Source organism: Trachurus japonicus, chromosome 12 (genome assembly GCF_045865225.1).
Source record: "Trachurus japonicus isolate A0001 chromosome 12, Traja_1.0".
Taxonomy (NCBI): domain Eukaryota; kingdom Metazoa; phylum Chordata; class Actinopteri; order Carangiformes; family Carangidae; genus Trachurus; species Trachurus japonicus.
In genome coordinates this window covers 20,197,953-20,214,677 of record NC_140918.1, presented here as the reverse complement: position 1 = coordinate 20,214,677, position 16,725 = coordinate 20,197,953, and the positions used below count along the sequence as shown (strand labels likewise).

Below are 16,725 nucleotides of genomic sequence, written 5' to 3'. Positions count from 1 at the left end.
TACACCTCTGGGACACAACTACGCAGTGATCCACAATGACTTCTTCACTCCTGCTCATTCAGTGTGATTAGTCCAGTGTCAGTAAACCCTGCAGTCCACCGTGAGGAGCCTGACAGCAGAGATCATGGTGCTGCCAGCTGTTTTGTGTCAAGCTGCCTTCACGGTGCTCCGGCAGGTAGAGCCCATCATAGTGCTGGAGGAGCTGGGCAGCTCTCTGTTCGACACCGCCCTGCAGATGGTGGTCAAGGACCGGTCTACCAACGCCACATACCCCGATATGTCCAGAGAGGCCAGCCAGCAGAAAGCCATGACGGACTTCTACATGACCTACAACCTCGTCATCCGCCTGGTCCCGATCATCCCCGCGCTGGTCCTGGCCAAGCTCAGCGACCGCGGCTGGAGGAAAGCCCCCATCGTGGTGCCCCTGGCCGGGTACCTGTTGCCCCGGCTCGCCCTCCTCCTGGTGGTCAGCTGCCGGCTGCCGCTGGAGGTCATGTACGGCGCCGCGGTTCTGTTCGGGCTCTCCGGCGGCTACTGCGCCTACTGGCCCGGCGTTATGACGCTGGCGTCGCTCGGCTCCACGGCGGCTGACCGCTCCAAGGTCAGTGGGCTGATGTGGGAGAAAACAGTGTCACTTTCAGCATCAGTAGGCTAAAAAGTAACAACATATCCAGCATCAAGGCTGCAGCATATGAGTTAACTGGTAGTTGTGTTTTAAACAGTGTTAAACTTTGTGTCAAACTTTAGTGATAGGCCAATAAAATATCACTAAAGCTATAATAATTAAACTATGTAAATCATGAAAAATAAATAAATTATTATATAGACCAAAATAAAGTCCAGTGGATAATGTGTTAGATTGTTTGGTAACACTAACAATAAGGGTCCCTTAATTAACGTTAGTTAGTACATTATTAAGCATTAATATATAAACCATTGTGTTAATTAATGCTGAGTAATGCATACATAACTAATTACATTATTCAACTTTTTATTATTACTTAATAATTTATTAACTAACTTTGAGTAGTAAACATTAATTAACTGCTGCTTACTAATAGGCTACATTAATTAATGTGGTTCCTAATCCTAATACATAACAATGATTGTTAATATATCTGTAAACAGTTAATTAATGCTTAATAATGTAGCCTACTAACTAACGTTAATTAAGGGACCCTTATTGTAAAGTGTTACCGATTGTTTATATCTTGCTACCTTGAAACACAAACCGTTTTCATTATTTTCTGATGTCGGCCAGTCTTCTGCTAATATTTAGCATTAACAATGATAACGATAATATTGTTTATTTGTTATTGGTATTATTGTGTCATTATCCATCAGTAATATCATCATCATCTTGAATTTTACAGAGTATGACAAAATTAGGGGTTGAAAGTCGCTGCCTGTTTTACTGTGGTTTTTAGGACTTATTTTCACTTTTTGACAGAATTTATCCTCCACTCCTGGGAACAAAATTTGCTTTTGCACTGTCTGCCCTCTGTTATAGAAAAAAAAACTCTATGGGACATTTAAAACCAGCACATCATTCACTCACCTTGACAAATTTGTTCCCATTTTTTGGCCTAAAATAACACAAACCCTCTCAAACTCCAGTGACATTAAACGTCACATTGAAGTTGGGGACATAAGATGTAGGTAACCTTTCTGCTGTGCCTGTGTGTTCTCTGCAGGTGATGATGAGAGTGGAGCTGCTGTATGGGGCAGCAGGTCTGGTGGGCAGCCTGGTGTCAGGTCATCTGTTCCTGCTCTACAGCTCCAGTCTGGGACATGGGATCATCCTACTCATTGTGAGCCTGCTGACCAACCTGCTCTGCTTCATATTCTCCATATTCCTGCTGCAGGTCAGTCAGTGTGTGTGTAATATTATAGACAATATCCTGTATGGACATTGTGTACATGTTTTCATTGTTGTGTCTCTATGAGCCAAAACTGCATTGATTTCTGTCAATATGGTTTGAAAATGTGTCATTGTACCAGGATTAAACACCCCTGAATGCATTTTTCTTTTGTATTGAAATGTGTGTAAATGTGTGTGTGTCCATCTTAATTCAAGGTGAAACAAGTGTCCACCAACGAGCCTGATGAGGACAGCCACGCTCTGTCCGACTCCTCTGACACTGCTGCTGTCTCTGGGGCTCCTGCTGGGATGGACATGGTGAACGTGGTTCTGCTGTTTGTAGCTGCCGTCCTCTACGACTTTGCAGTGGGTGGAGCTGTGGAGATACTGGGCGCCTTTGTGTTGAAAGAGCCGCTCAGCTGGACCGCCACTCAGGTGATACTGCATTATGTGTATTTTTACATACAGTACTGTGTATATTCTATAGATTTTGTCTCAATCGAACTTTCTTTCATTTTCCTCTTCACTGTCTCTGTCTCCCTCTTCATGTTTCTGTGCGTCTCTCCGCAGGTTGGTTATGGGAGCGCAGTGGGATGTGTGATCTTCTTTACCAGTTTTCTCGGTGTCATTGTGTTCCGTCGCTGTTTCTGTGACGTCGTGCTCATCCTGATCGGCATGCTGTCCTTCGCCTCAGGAATCTACTTCATGACCTTTGTCACAACAACCGCCACCTTCTACCTGGGTAAGACTGAGGCACCGTTTGTGAAGGATATTCAATTTGTCCCATTCGATTGTAATATCAGGATAATATTGGACCAACAATTCCACTTTTTTTCCCTTTTTTTTTACACACACGCTTAACTTTTTTCTCAATTTACATTATTCTCTAACTCCAAAACCCAAAGGTATATCATATAGCCTACTTTGATTTATATAAGTAAAACACATAAAAAGAGATCAATCTCATCACATTTTACAGTAAGCTGGATTCTGAGTTTTTGCCTGATAGATTACTTAAAAATAAAACAGTTGGCAACTTATTTTTTTGCTATTTAATTAAATGATTAATTATTGTAAATGCAGCACTGTGAGTAGTCACAACCCAGCCATGTTGTTGTTGGTGACAGACTGCATTGTCCTGTACAGGAAAACATGGCAGTATCTCACATGGGGCCTGGTGGTTTCACAGGTTGTTCTTTAAATAAAACATAAGGTCCAGTTTTTATTTCCCACAAGCCCAGGTGTGCCTCTGCAGGAAAAAGAAACTTTTCTGTTCCGTTGTTGTTCCCTCTTTCTTTTTTTTTGACTCAGCAAAAGTAAGAAAGGGGAACAGCATTCCTACAATCTGAGTCAACCTCCACTTGGCCTACATTTAAGAAGCACAGGTCTAACAGGATTGTTTCACACAGATGTAGGTTGTCATTGTAAATCATGAGAAAGGAACCAAAATAAGGAACTAATAGTGAGTAGAAACTATATAGTCTCTATAGCTGCTCTGTCTGTGTTCAACATCTGTTATACACTGTGCTGATAAAGCCGATCAGAGCCAGAGAGATCAAAAAAATCTTGCAAAGTATGTCAAAGTCTTAAATCTGGTGTCTATTGGTGACATGCTGGAGCAATGGTAACAAAGCCTTTTAGGTCAACCAACAATGATAAGGTTGCCGGAGCAACCATAGCGATAGACTACAGCAGCATGTGTTACCACTTGTGGCAGCTCCTCCACAGAGAGTGCTGTGTTTTGTGGCTGTTGTTTACACTGCGTTTACATTAATACTGGTGGTAGTACATTAACTTAAAGCAGAAGTGAGTGATCCGGTCGTTTTCGCTAATGCTGCGTTCCAGGCAGGCTTTTGAAATCATAAATTACGGCTTCAAGTCACAACTTACGACTTTGTAGCGTTCCAGGCAACCCACTCGTGTTTTTCCGACCTGTTTTACCGGTGAGAGTCACTATAACGGCCACTCGTAACTTCCGACCCGTGAAATCGTACCAGTACATCTTTTTGTACAGTCTATGTACCAGATCGAACTGGTACGACTTCACAGGTCGGAAAAAAACGAGTTTCCTTAAACGCACCATAACAGTCCTCGTCCCTACGTCGCCACATTCACGGCGTCCCTTGGCTGCACACACAGCCCTGCATGCCGTTCTCTCTCCTCATTGGATAAAAACTGTAGGATACGATAAATGTTTTCTCCTCGGCTCAGAGCAGAGCAGAGTGACTGAGAGACCCGTGTTTCGGTCCAAACACTCTATGTAAGTGATTGCTGTCGGAAGATATAACTATTTAAGACTTATATTAACACAAATATATCACTTACTTCTGCTTTAAAGGGATAGTAGCATTTTTTTTTAAAGTGGTGTTATATGATCTACAAATAGCCCCTAAGTACTTTAATTGCAGTAGAAAACTCTCTGCACTCCTCCCGTTAGCAACGCCAGCCCATAATAGCCCTGCCCAGAGATTTACTACAGTGTTGTGAATGGACCCAAAGAAACGGCCTATTTTCATGGCCTAAAAGAGGTTTTATGTGAAAAAAAAAAACACAGTTCCATTGTTCGCTATTATATAATTTTTTCCAGCCCCTCAAAGTGCAGGAAAAACGCAGTTTTTATTTGGACCTAACCAACTGCTGATCGACGGGCGCTAACCCTGGGCGGAGGGATACGTGAGTTGGTCCAAATAAAAACTGCGTTTTTCCTGCACTTTGAAGGGCTGGAAAAAATTATATTATAGTGAACAATGGAACTGTGTTTTTTTTTTCACATAAAACCTCTCGGTAACACTTTATAATGAGTACACACTATTAAGCATTAGTTAAGCATTAATAAATATTGAATTCATCATTTATAACACATGAATACTCATTAGTATGTAGTTAGTAAACATAGTTATAAATGTTTTACTCATCATTGATAAGCACAGTAGTTATGGATTAGTAAACACTGAATTCATCATTTATAAAGCATGTTTCTGACGTAAATACTCATTAGTAAGTGGTTTACAATCACAGTTGTAAATGTTTTACTCTTCATTAATAAGCTCATCTATATAAATGATGGATTCAGCATTTCCAAGCGCTCTTACGCGTTCAGTATGAATGGTTAGTGAGTGTTAGTAAATGATTTATAAAAACTCACAAATTTCATTTCCAATGGATGACTTATAAACAGTTATTAATGCAGGAATTCATGAATTCAGGCAGTTACAAAGCACTTACTACTTGTTAATTAAGTATTTTGTGTGAGCTCATCTAAAGTGGGCACTATCTATGCCTTATAGAGCATTTACAAATGAGATATTAAGGCTGCAATGCCTCAAGACTCATAAAAGTCTTGGTTATTTTAACAGACCAAGGAGAGACACAACACAAAGGGATAGTTCATATTGCATTGTATTTATTGCAACTTCCCAACATATTGTAACTGTTCTGTTGATGTAAAACAAGGGTAAGCATGGCAGAATAAAAACGCCAACAGTGGATCACAGAAGTTTAAGTTCAGCAAATAATTCTTTGAAAAAAATCCTTCTGTAGCCTATTTAATTTGTTTTTTTCTGTATCAAAAAATTAAGTCAGTTCCTTATATTTGCTGGGGGCAGCTCTCTGCGGTTGGAGCAGTGTTCCGGTCCATCCCAACACGCTTGAAAGCAGCAGACCAAACGGCCAGAGAATTTTCTTGTACCGGGAAACGGCCTGATCCAGATTTTGGACTGCAATTTAGAGAACAAAAAAGGAAAATTAGCAACAGTTAAAAATAAAGAAAAGAGGGGGGAAAAAAAGGATATTTAACTTAAGTCACACACACACACACACACACACACACACACACAGTCACACACATTGGCTTGTAAAATCAGAACAGACATAATAACCTGTGATTTTCAGCTATGATTATCCTTTACAGCAGGCACATTCTGACAGATGAGAGTCAGTTATTGTCCCCCCTATATGAAAGGAGGCTGCTCTGATGATACAAGTCAGCAGTCCTGAAATGTGTGTTTACATCTCGCGGTAGTACGTCAGGGAGCGAGAGCTAAAGCCTTCAGCTGCAGACAAGCTAACGTTAGCTATCATCCATGGACCATGTGTGGCAGCAAACAAAACGAACACATACTCACCACTAGTGCCGCTGACGACCGCCGACTTCGATATCCATCTCCACACCGGCTTTCTTCTGGGCCCGCGTCCGCCGGACTCGTCGATTCTGGGCAGAGTTCTCCGTCTCCAACTCTCCATTCATCTTAGCTGCTGCACCAGGCTGCACCGGCTGCAGTGTTGCCGCCTCCCAGCGTCGTCCAGGCGTTGTGACGTTGATGACGTGTAAGGCTCGTCGACGTACACGTCCAGCGGCCGCCGGTGCGCGTGCAACCAAAAACAGGGGGCAAAAGACTGCTTCGGGGTCATGGATGTATGTTCGGAACTTTATACAGTCTATGGTTCGGAGTGAACTGATATCAGTGTAGATGCCGTATTGTTTGTAGGGCTGAAGCCGTATCCGAGTACTCGCTCGGCTTGGGCGGTACCCGGGTGCCATTTTTCAACTACTGGGAACCCCCCCCATGGGGGGCGGATTAGCAGAACACTATAGCTAGCATTAGCATGTTACCGTCACAACACGACCTGTCCATCTGCCCGTGTTGCGCGAGAGGGAGAGAGCAGGGAGAGAGTCGCGGCCGCCACAGACTCGTTTATAAATACAAATGGTAAACGCTGGATGCGCTGGTTGATCAGTTTTATTTTTACCAGACTCTTATAATATTCCCAAGTTGCAATAAATACAATGCAATATGAACCATATCGTGTTGTGTCTCTCCTTGTGAATCTTAATATCTCATTTGTAAATGCTCTATAAGGCATAGATAGTGCCCACTTTAGATGAGCTCACACAAAATACTTAATTAACGAGTAGTAAGTGCTTTGTAACTGCCTGAATTCATGAATTCCTGCATTAATAACTGTTTATAAGTCATCCATTGGAAATGAAATTTGTGAGTTTTTATAAAACATTTACTAACACTCACTAACCATTCATACTGAACGCGTAAGAGCGCTTGGGAATGCTGAATCCATCATTTATATAGATGAGCTTATTAATGAAGAGTAAAACATTTACAACTGTGATTGTAAACCACTTACTAATGAGTATTTACGTCAGAAACATGCTTTATAAATGATGAATTCATCATTTATAACTACTGTGCTTATCAATGATGAGTAAAACATTTATAACTATGTTTACTAACTACATACTAATGAGTATTCATGTGTTATAAATGATGAATTCAATATTTATTAATGCTTAACTAATGCTTAATAGTGTGTACTCATTATAAAGTGTTACCAACCTCTTTTAGGCCGTGAAAATAGGCCGTTTCTTTGGGTCCATTCACAACCATGTATGTTGTAAATCTCTGGGCAGGGCTATGGGCTGGCGTTGCTAACGGGAGGAGTGCAGAGAGTCTTCTATTGCAATTAAAGTACTTAGGGGCTATTTGTAGATCATACAACACCACTTTAAAAAAATGCTACTATCCCTTTAATCTCATCAGCAAGTCTTTGGACTGTGGGAAGAAGCGACAGTGTTAACCACAGTTCTACTGAGCCACACAACACAACACAACAACACATGGGGAAAAAATCCCCTAGAGAAACTGTGATGATGTTTAACCAGATGTGCTTGTTGGAAACAAATCCGAAAGCTCCAGATCCACAGATCCATTAGTCATTATGTAAAATAATGAATGAACGTTCATTCCTTCACAGCTCGCTCACTCAACCTGTTTGCTCTCATCCCGATGCCAACAATCAGATCTCTGCTCTCACAGCAGGTTCCAGCATCATCATGGGGTGAGTAATGCAACCTCTGTGTATGTGTGAGCACTAACAGATGAGTATTAAAAAGAGTACAGATCATTGAACAGTTAAAAAAGTTAGTAATATTATTACACCACTGTGGCTGTAATGTTTAGAAATATAAATATTTTTGTCACTGCACAACGTGTCATTTACACCATGTTTACAGTTTTAAAGGGACACTTCTTCTCAATTACAAAAAAAACAACAACATACTTTCTCAGTTACCTTTAGATTTTAAGAGAGAGAAAGTAGATCCAAAAGTATTCATAGTAAATGACAGTAACGTGGACATGGCAAAAAACTATATAAGCTGTAATTGAGCAGGTGCACCATATGCAGAGGCTATAATCCTCGCTGCAGTCACCCGGTTCGAACCCAGCATCGGGCGGCCCTTTACTGCATGTCATTCCCCCTCTCTCTGCCTCCCCATTTCCTGTCTCTCTCAACTATGCTATCAAATAAAGGCAAAAAAGAGAGAGATTCAGATAAGGTGAAACGGCAGAGGAAGTTATGGAGGACATGTTTCCTGAAAATTGAGTTTGCACAGAAAGAAACTCAATGGTCCTCTTATTAATCTGTAACAAGATATAGCTGTGTGATGAGAGTGATGTTATATGTCTTAAAATAAATGGAATTACATTGCTAAGCAGAATATAGAAAATATTTAACCACAGAAAACAACAGCTTGTGACTCCTGACTTAGCAGACAGCTATATCAGTGCACACCCTGAATATGGAAAAGACGCCATTTCAATAAAGTACACTATGTTTTCCTCTGACCTAGGGTTAATGTTCTCTAGTTCATTGATTTTCATTGACTTTGATCAAGCTGCCATTGTTTTTACTCTGTAGGTTTTGTTTTTAGAATGTGCACAGCAGCGTTCAGCAGATTTTTTGACGGACATGCACACAGAGGGATGGTGTCTATACTGGAAACAGTGAGACTAGTTTATATTGAAAAAGAGCCTGTCAGTGTGTTAGCTCCTCTCTGACACAGTTACTGATGACCAGGGAACAGGGGTCATTCATTATCAGTGGTTTGCCTTGTGTGTTTGCTCTGACGTGATGTCAGCCTGAGAAGTGTGAGCAGTGCAAACACAAACCCCAGCAACACCCACCTCTTTCTGGTCAACACACAGATACAAGGAAATAAAAAAATAAAAAAACACTGTATCATGCAAGTATTTCAGGCTCAAATACAGAATGAGGAAGTTTTTTTAAATTAAAGCAACACATACTGTAGTATTTAATTTACAGAAAGTAAAAGACAGAGAAGGAAATGAATGAATATTTGGTGTGAGCAGTGTTTTGTATTTAAAACAGCACCACTTCTCATCATTGAATTTCCGCACAATTTGTCACGGTACTTTGCAGAGAGGATGTTCCTAAATCATCGTGGTGAAATTGTGAATAGTTGTGCACAATGGCAGCTGATTGATTGTATTCAAAACGCTGTGAGAATAACCTAAAATAGACTACCGGTAGACTAGATTTCTCTCCACTCACATGAATTAAGTGAGAACACATTTAAAGTAAGTTACCTGTGAAGAAAAATTAAATTAAAGGCTCAAAATCTGGAAAAATAAGAAAGCAAAGATTAGCTCCTGCTGGGGGCCTACCACACCGGGAGTTGTTTCTAGTCCACCAATGGGGGTGCTGTCCCGTGGACGGCCCGGATGGCTAGAGAGCTCTCCACCTTGGTGTGGAGCCTCCTGTCTGCCTGGGCTGGGGCGGTCCCTGTGTCGGCGCCCCTGCAGTCATGGACCATGATTCCTCTCGGTGTGCGCGGCCCCCAAAGGTAGCTTCTTCCTCACCTCAGATCTCGGTGCCCAGCCATGTCTCCTCAGCGACGGATAGTGTACAGTATGTGTGTGGGTGTGTGTATGTTTGTGTGTGTGGGTATGTATGACCGTATGTATGTGCATGAGTGTGTATGTAATTGTGTATCTGTGTGTATATTTGTGGGGGTGAAAGGTTTGGAGTTTTCACGGTGTTTTGAATTGTTTTGTTTTGTTTTGTTTTTAACCTCTGTGAGGCACTTTGTGTTACATTGTATGAAAAGTCAATCAATCAATCAATCAATTTGTTTATTTCGGGCATGTCAATTTAAATCATCATCATCACACTTCATCATCAAATAATACAATACATGGCCAAAAGGGAAAAGCGGGAGAAGCAAAAGCTTATCTAGTCCCGCCCCCTAAATAAAGTTGATTTGATTTTGATTTAGCAGCTGCATAAAACAAAATCATTAATGACATGCACTTTATGAGATAATGAGAACTGTTTCCTCCTTCCTTCCCATCAGGCACCACTCTCACCTCCCTGCAGTTGGCTCTGAAGTTCGCCGGTCTGGCCTACATCCCTGCCTTCACTAAGATCTATCAGGGAACCCTGGACTCGTTCCCAGGCTTCGTCTTCTTGCTCTCCAGCATCTTCACCGTACTGGGAATGATCCCCATCAGGTACTCCTCTTAGTCTGCTCCACATCAGCATATTAAGTTTTAGTAGGCACCACAACAAATGTCCTAAAAACGTATCATAAAATCAAATACATGGCAGTATTATCAGACACACTTCTTCACTCACTTTCCCCGTTTCCTCCCTCTAGTATCGTGGGCTGCAGGTCGCCTCAGAGGAGACAGTACGAGAGGATTTAGGGAGACTGACTCGGCAGCTGAGTGTGCACTGGTGCTGTAGACACACCAGTGAAGGAGCTGCTGCATTTTAGCTGTTACTGGAGGTACAAGCAGAGGTTTTATGTTTACAAATATTTTGTGATAAAGTCTTTATATAAGGGCTGAGTGTGAGGGATACTGGAAGAAAATATTTCTTACAATCTGACAAAAATGTGAGAACTGTTCAACTTGTGACCGGGACACAGGCAGATGTCGTCAGCCGATGGATTTCATCATCCAGTCTCACATCCACAACAACACACCCACGGTGATTTCGACATAATGTGAACTTTTCAGTGACTGTGTCAGACATGAAAAGTCCCCTACGAGCACTGCCTTCAGGGTTGTTTTTGTGAACTAGCCAAGCATTATTTTACACTATTTCAGTTGTAAATATTTTATATATTTGATTCAAATGATGACTTTGTAAGACATCTCAGGGCCAAAGCCTTGCACACCAGAGCTGGATAGATACAGAGATTTCAGGGATTTTCATACACATTATTCAAAGTGAGATTTCCATCTCTGCTGAGATAGTGTCTGTAATCCTATGAGGTTTTAAATATACATACAGCTCTGGGAAAAAATAATAATATAATCAGTGCCTCATTAAGTAGAATGAGGTGTGCTTCTGTTGAAATTCAATGGACATGAGAATGGCTGCTATACATGTAAAGATGCTGATCTATTGAGGAAAAATTGTCTCTTTTTTTTCCCTGTACAGACATGTTTACACTTTGTTGTGAACGGTACAGTAGATTTGGTAAAGACACTGATTAAGGATCACAATCTACATGTGTAGATTTCAGTCACACGTTTTAATGGCTGCAGATGTTTAAATTAAATGAATCTCACATCATTTAAAGGTCCCTCAGGTCCCTCTGCTGACTCATCTGTATAACAAAAAGTCTGTAAATAGACCAAATCTGAACCTGCAGGTCAGGAAATGCTGACACATCCCAGGAAAAAATCATATCTTTTACATTGGTGGGATTTAGATTTCCTTTTTTTTTTTTTACTTCTCATTCGTTTGTAAAGTCATTTGAACTGCACTCACCTATTTGAAAGGTACTATACAGTTTGAGAATATAAGGTTTAGACTGAGTCTGGTTCAAGGCCAGAATATCTTTCTTAAAAAGCAAGAAACACAATAATGTAATTTCCAAATATCATATTCTTATAAAAACAGTTCAGATCCAGCATAATTATGCCTGAAGTGACTTTGTCTCCATGAGAAGAGGTTTGTATATTTCAGTGCTTGTCCTGTCATCTTGTCTCATGTTTTTTTAAAGGTACAGCTAAAGGGAAGATAAAAATGCAGCTTGTATTTTAAACTTTGAAAGTGGGTTTTGTTACACTCATACAACTGGGTTACAGTAAGGTACATTTTATATTACAGTTTACAGTGGCGGCTGGTCAATAGAGGGCGCTCGGGCGCCGCCCCCCCCCCTGATGAAAAGCGAATTTTAATGATTATTATTTTTTCCAAAATAATAATTTAAAATTAATATTTTTTTCTTATTGTACCTGTGAATGTGATAGGAATTCTTAAAATCGAGCTGTATATAAAATAAAACCATTATTTAGAGGCTAATTTGCCTACAGGTTCATTTACTGTCTCTGTTATATCTATCCAATATAATACATCCATGTATCTATCGCTCTGTGTCTGGCATAGACTGTAAAAAGAAGGTGTCTGGGGCGCTGGAGAAGTCGCCCGAGCAGTGTACCGGCTCAGCCAATCAGTGACTGTTGCTAAGTAAAAAATATACGGAGCAACAGGTAATTTAGCCAATCAGCGTCGTCGGATTTTATGCCTTTGGGGCGCAGAAAATATCGCCCCAAATCAAACATTTTGGTCTCCCGTGGCAACCGAGGAGCTGTCCTTGGTAGCAGGATGGCTACGGAGTTTTCATCAGTTTTCAAATTCTGTTTCCCGTATAATTTACTTTTTTTAAACAGTGAGGACAGATACCACACGGACTGATACTGGAGTTAGACCTATTTATCTGAAAGGATTACAAAACATATTCTCAAGGGACACATGAACGGTGCTGTCAGCTAACGTTAGCCAAGCTAGGCAGAAGTCAGGACTAGTCAGGACGCAAAATTTTTTTTCCTGCTATGGCCAGGCAAAGACCCGCCTTACTAGGCCTCTGATTGGCTTATCACGATGCCCTCGACTCTGACGGTTAGGTTTAGGCAAAGACGGTTGGTTTAGGCGTGTGAAGGGAGTGGTTAAGGTTAGGGTAAGATGCAGGGATAGGCTTAGCCTTGCAGAGGCAGCCAATCAGAGGTGGAGGCGGGTCTTGGCGCGGCCATAGGTGGCCATAGTAGGAAAAAAAACATCGCAGTCAGGACCTGGTCAGGACTAGCAGCAGAGCTTCACAGCTGGATGAAAAACACAGTTTCACGGTGAGAAAATACAACGAACAGGTGGATAAAACTCTGTGGGCCGGTGGCGGGAGGCTGTTATGATGCGACACGAGGCCGCGTAGTGTGTGAGAGGAGCACCGGAGGACCGGAGCACCGTTAACCGGCACGTCAGAGACTGCTCTCTCTTGATGCTCGGAGCCAACTTTTGGACTACATGCTGTTGGTTCGTCCGCGGTGCGTTCACAGCTCGTCCGAGAGCGTTTTTATTAGTTCATCCAGCTTCTGGGACACTGGACTGGACACTGTTATTCCTGAGTGACACCAGGGGAAACTACTCACCCAGGCTGTGACAGACGACGCTGAAGTTAGCCTCCGATTCGCCAGCCTCCGATTCGGCACTTAAGGGGAAAGTTAAGAGGAAATTGACGTAATGAGCAGAGCGACTGTTTGTACAATGATTGCCTGGTTTTTGTGACACTTCCTGCTGTAAAAACATTTTAGACATTTTAGGTTAGTCATTAATTGTGCCTGACACCCGCTATTGTATTTGTGAAACGTTTATTTTATTTGTGAAAATGCTAAGGGGAGGTTTCACCGTTTTTGTTTGATACCTGCAGACCTCATTAGACCTGGTCCAGATCAAAAACCGCTTTGCCTAGACTTCTCAAATCTGGCCTAGATTATCCTACAGAGGCTAAACATTCATTCAGACACAGTTTCTGATCTGTGAAACCTTTATGCTATGTATGAAAATGCAATAAAGGCACATTTCACTGTTTTTTCATCATATAGACTGCATTAGACCTGGTCCAGATCAAAAACCGCTTTGCCTAGACTTCTCCGGCCTAGATTAATCTACAGGTAATGAAGATTCGTTCAGACACACTTTCTGATCTGTGAAACCTTCATTCTATGTGTGAAAATGCAATAAAGGCACATTTCACTGTTTTTTCATCATATAGACCGCATTAGACCTGGTCCAGATCAAAAACCGCTTTGCCTAGACTTCTCAAATCTGGCCTAGATTAATCTACAGGTAATGAAGATTCGTTCAGACACAGTTTCTGATCTGTGAGACCTTCATTCTGTGTGTGAAAATGCAATAAAGGCACATTTCACTGTTTCTTCATCATATAGACCGCATTAGACCTGGTCCAGATCAAAAACCGCTTTGCCTAGACTTCTCAAATCTGGCCTAGATTAATCTACAGAGGCTAAACATTCATTCAGACACAGTTTCTGATCTGTGAGACCTTCATTCTATGTGTGAAAATGCAATAAAGGCACATTTCACTGTTTTTTCATCATATAGACCGCATTAGACCTGGTCCAGATCAAAAACCGCTTTGCCTAGACTTCTCAAATCTGGCCTAGATTAATCTACAGGTAATGAAGATTCGTTCAGACACACTTTCTGATCTGTGAAACCTTTATGCTATGTGTGAAAATGCAATAAAGGCACATTTCACTGTTTTTTCATCATATAGACTGCATTAGACCTGGTCCAGATCAAAAACCGCTTTGCCTAGACTTCTCAAATATGGCCTAGATTAATCTACAGAGGCTAAACATTCATTCAGACACAGTTTCTGATCTGTGAAACCTTCATTCTATGTGTGAAAATGCAATAAAGGCACATTTCACTGTTTTTTCATCATATAGACCGCATTAGACCTGGTCCAGGTCAAAAACCGCTTTGCCTAGACTTCTCAAATATGGCCTAGATTAATCTACAGAGGCTAAACATTCATTCAGACACAGTTTCTGATCTGTGAAACCTTCATTCTATGTGTGAAAATGCAATAAAGGCACATTTCACTGTTTTTTTCATCATATAGACCGCATTAGACCTGGTCCAGGTCAAAAACCGCTTTGCCTAGACTTCTCAAATATGGCCTAGATTAATCTACAGAGGCTAAACATTCATTCAGACACAGTTTCTGATCTGTGAAACCTTCATTCTATGTGTGAAAATGCAATAAAGGCACATTTCACTGTTTTTTCATCATATAGACCGCATTAGACCTGGTCCAGGTCAAAAACCGCTTTGCCTAGACTTCTCAAATATGGCCTAGATTAATCTACAGAGGCTAAACATTCATTCAGACACAGTTTCTGATCTGTGAAACCTTCATTCTATGTGTGAAAATGCAATAAAGGCACATTTCACTGTTTTTTCATCATATAGACCGCATTAGACCTGGTCCAGGTCAAAAACTGCTTTGCCTAGACCTCTCAAATCCGGCCTAGATTAATCTACAGGTAATGAAGATTCGTTCAGACACAGTTTCTGATCTGTGAGACCTTCATTCTATGTGTGAAAATGCAATAAAGGCACATTTCACTGTTTCTTCATCATATAGACCGCATTAGACCTGGTCCAGATCAAAAACCGCTTTGCCTAGACTTCTCAAATCTGGCCTAGATTAATCTACAGAGGCTAAACATTCATTCAGACACAGTTTCTGATCTGTGAGACCTTCATTCTATGTGTGAAAATGCAATAAAGGCACATTTCACTGTTTTTTCATCATATAGACCGCATTAGACCTGGTCCAGATCAAAAACCGCTTTGCCTAGACTGTGTCTGAATGAATGTTTAGCCTCTGTAGATTAATCTAGGCCATATTTGAGAAGTCTAGGCAAAGCGGTTTTTGATCTGGACCAGGTCTAATGCGGTCTATATGATGAAAAAACAGTGAAATGTGCCTTTATTGCATTTTCACACATAGAATAAATGTTTCACAGATCAGAAACTGTGTCTGAATGAATGTTTAGCCTCTGTAGGATAATCTAGGCCAGATTTGAGAAGTCTAGGCAAAGCGGTTTTTGATCTGGACCAGGTCTAATGAGGTCTGCAGGTATCAAACAAAAACGGTGAAACCTCCCCTTAGCATTTTCACAAATAAAATAAACGTTTCACAAATACAATAGCGGGTGTCAGGCACAATTAATGACTAACCTAAAATGTCTAAAATGTTTTTACAGCAGGAAGTGTCACAAAAACCAGGCAATCATTGTACAAACAGTCGCTCTGCTCATTACGTCAATTTCCTCTTAACTTTCCCCTTAAGTGCCGAATCGGAGGCTGGCGAATCGGAGGCTAACTTCAGCGTCGTCTGTGACAGGACGTCTGTGATGCGGAGCATCAGGCTGCAGCGCACTGTTCAATATGTTTACAGGTGTGACCAGTACGTTCACAGTTAGACTCATCATCAAACCTGATAATGCAGCAGTTAAGTTAACATCTCACATCAGCAAGGTCAGACCAAACTTAATCACGTTATGCTCCTCATATAGTGCCTCCTTTGTCTATAGTTAACATTAATCACTGCTGTAGGTTACATCATACACATGCCTTTTAATAACCATATTTTTGTATTAAGAGTATTTGTTAATATATTTCATGTCCACTGTGTGCCACCAGTGAAAGACTACTGTTTGTTCATTGTCATTATCTGTCAAACTGCTGATTTATGCAAATAAAAGGCAAATAAATAATTAATGTTTATCCCTAAAAATGGGTATGGGGTTCTTTTATCAAGATGGTCACCAAAAACTTCAGGGACGAACAGCCCCACCTAGAATATTTTTCACCAGCCGCCACTGTTACAGTAAGTATATATTTTTTCCCCCACATTTCTCATTTTTTGAGACATTTAACTTGCTTTTGTAAGGAACTGACTAAATGCAATGTATTGTGAAATTTATAAATTCCTCAAAATTATTCAGAAAATTTTTAATTTATTCTTATTAGTAGTGTTGCATTTTAAGAGTCACTGGGTTAAGAGTTTTCCAGATTTATATTTTGTTACATCTTTGTAAGATCAATATTTTCAATATTAAATACATTTTCACCAAATTATCACAGTTTTTTTTGCACTTGTACTTGTTAATAAAATGAAAATAAAAATGAATAAAATGCCATTATTGAATAAAGAAAAATCA

At 40.7% G+C, this 16,725-nt stretch overlaps 1 protein-coding gene and 1 long non-coding RNA gene across 2 annotated transcripts; both read left to right on the top strand.

Moving 5' to 3' along the window:
• On the top strand, positions 1-10,665 carry slc46a2 (solute carrier family 46 member 2). Its single transcript, XM_085793812.1, has 7 exons — positions 1-601; positions 1,695-1,865; positions 2,078-2,296; positions 2,432-2,603; positions 7,631-7,714; positions 10,032-10,188; positions 10,335-10,665. The coding sequence occupies exons 1-7, from the start codon at positions 125-127 to the stop codon at positions 10,381-10,383; spliced, it is 1,329 nt and encodes a 442-aa protein (XP_085649938.1). The 5' UTR covers positions 1-124; the 3' UTR covers positions 10,384-10,665.
• A 5,719-nt stretch (positions 10,666-16,384) lies between these two features.
• LOC146977508 (uncharacterized) lies at positions 16,385-16,667 on the top strand. Its single transcript, XR_015037287.1, has 2 exons — positions 16,385-16,477; positions 16,577-16,667. It is a non-coding gene; the product is annotated as an uncharacterized LOC146977508 (long non-coding RNA).
• Positions 16,668-16,725: the final 58 nt, after the last annotated feature.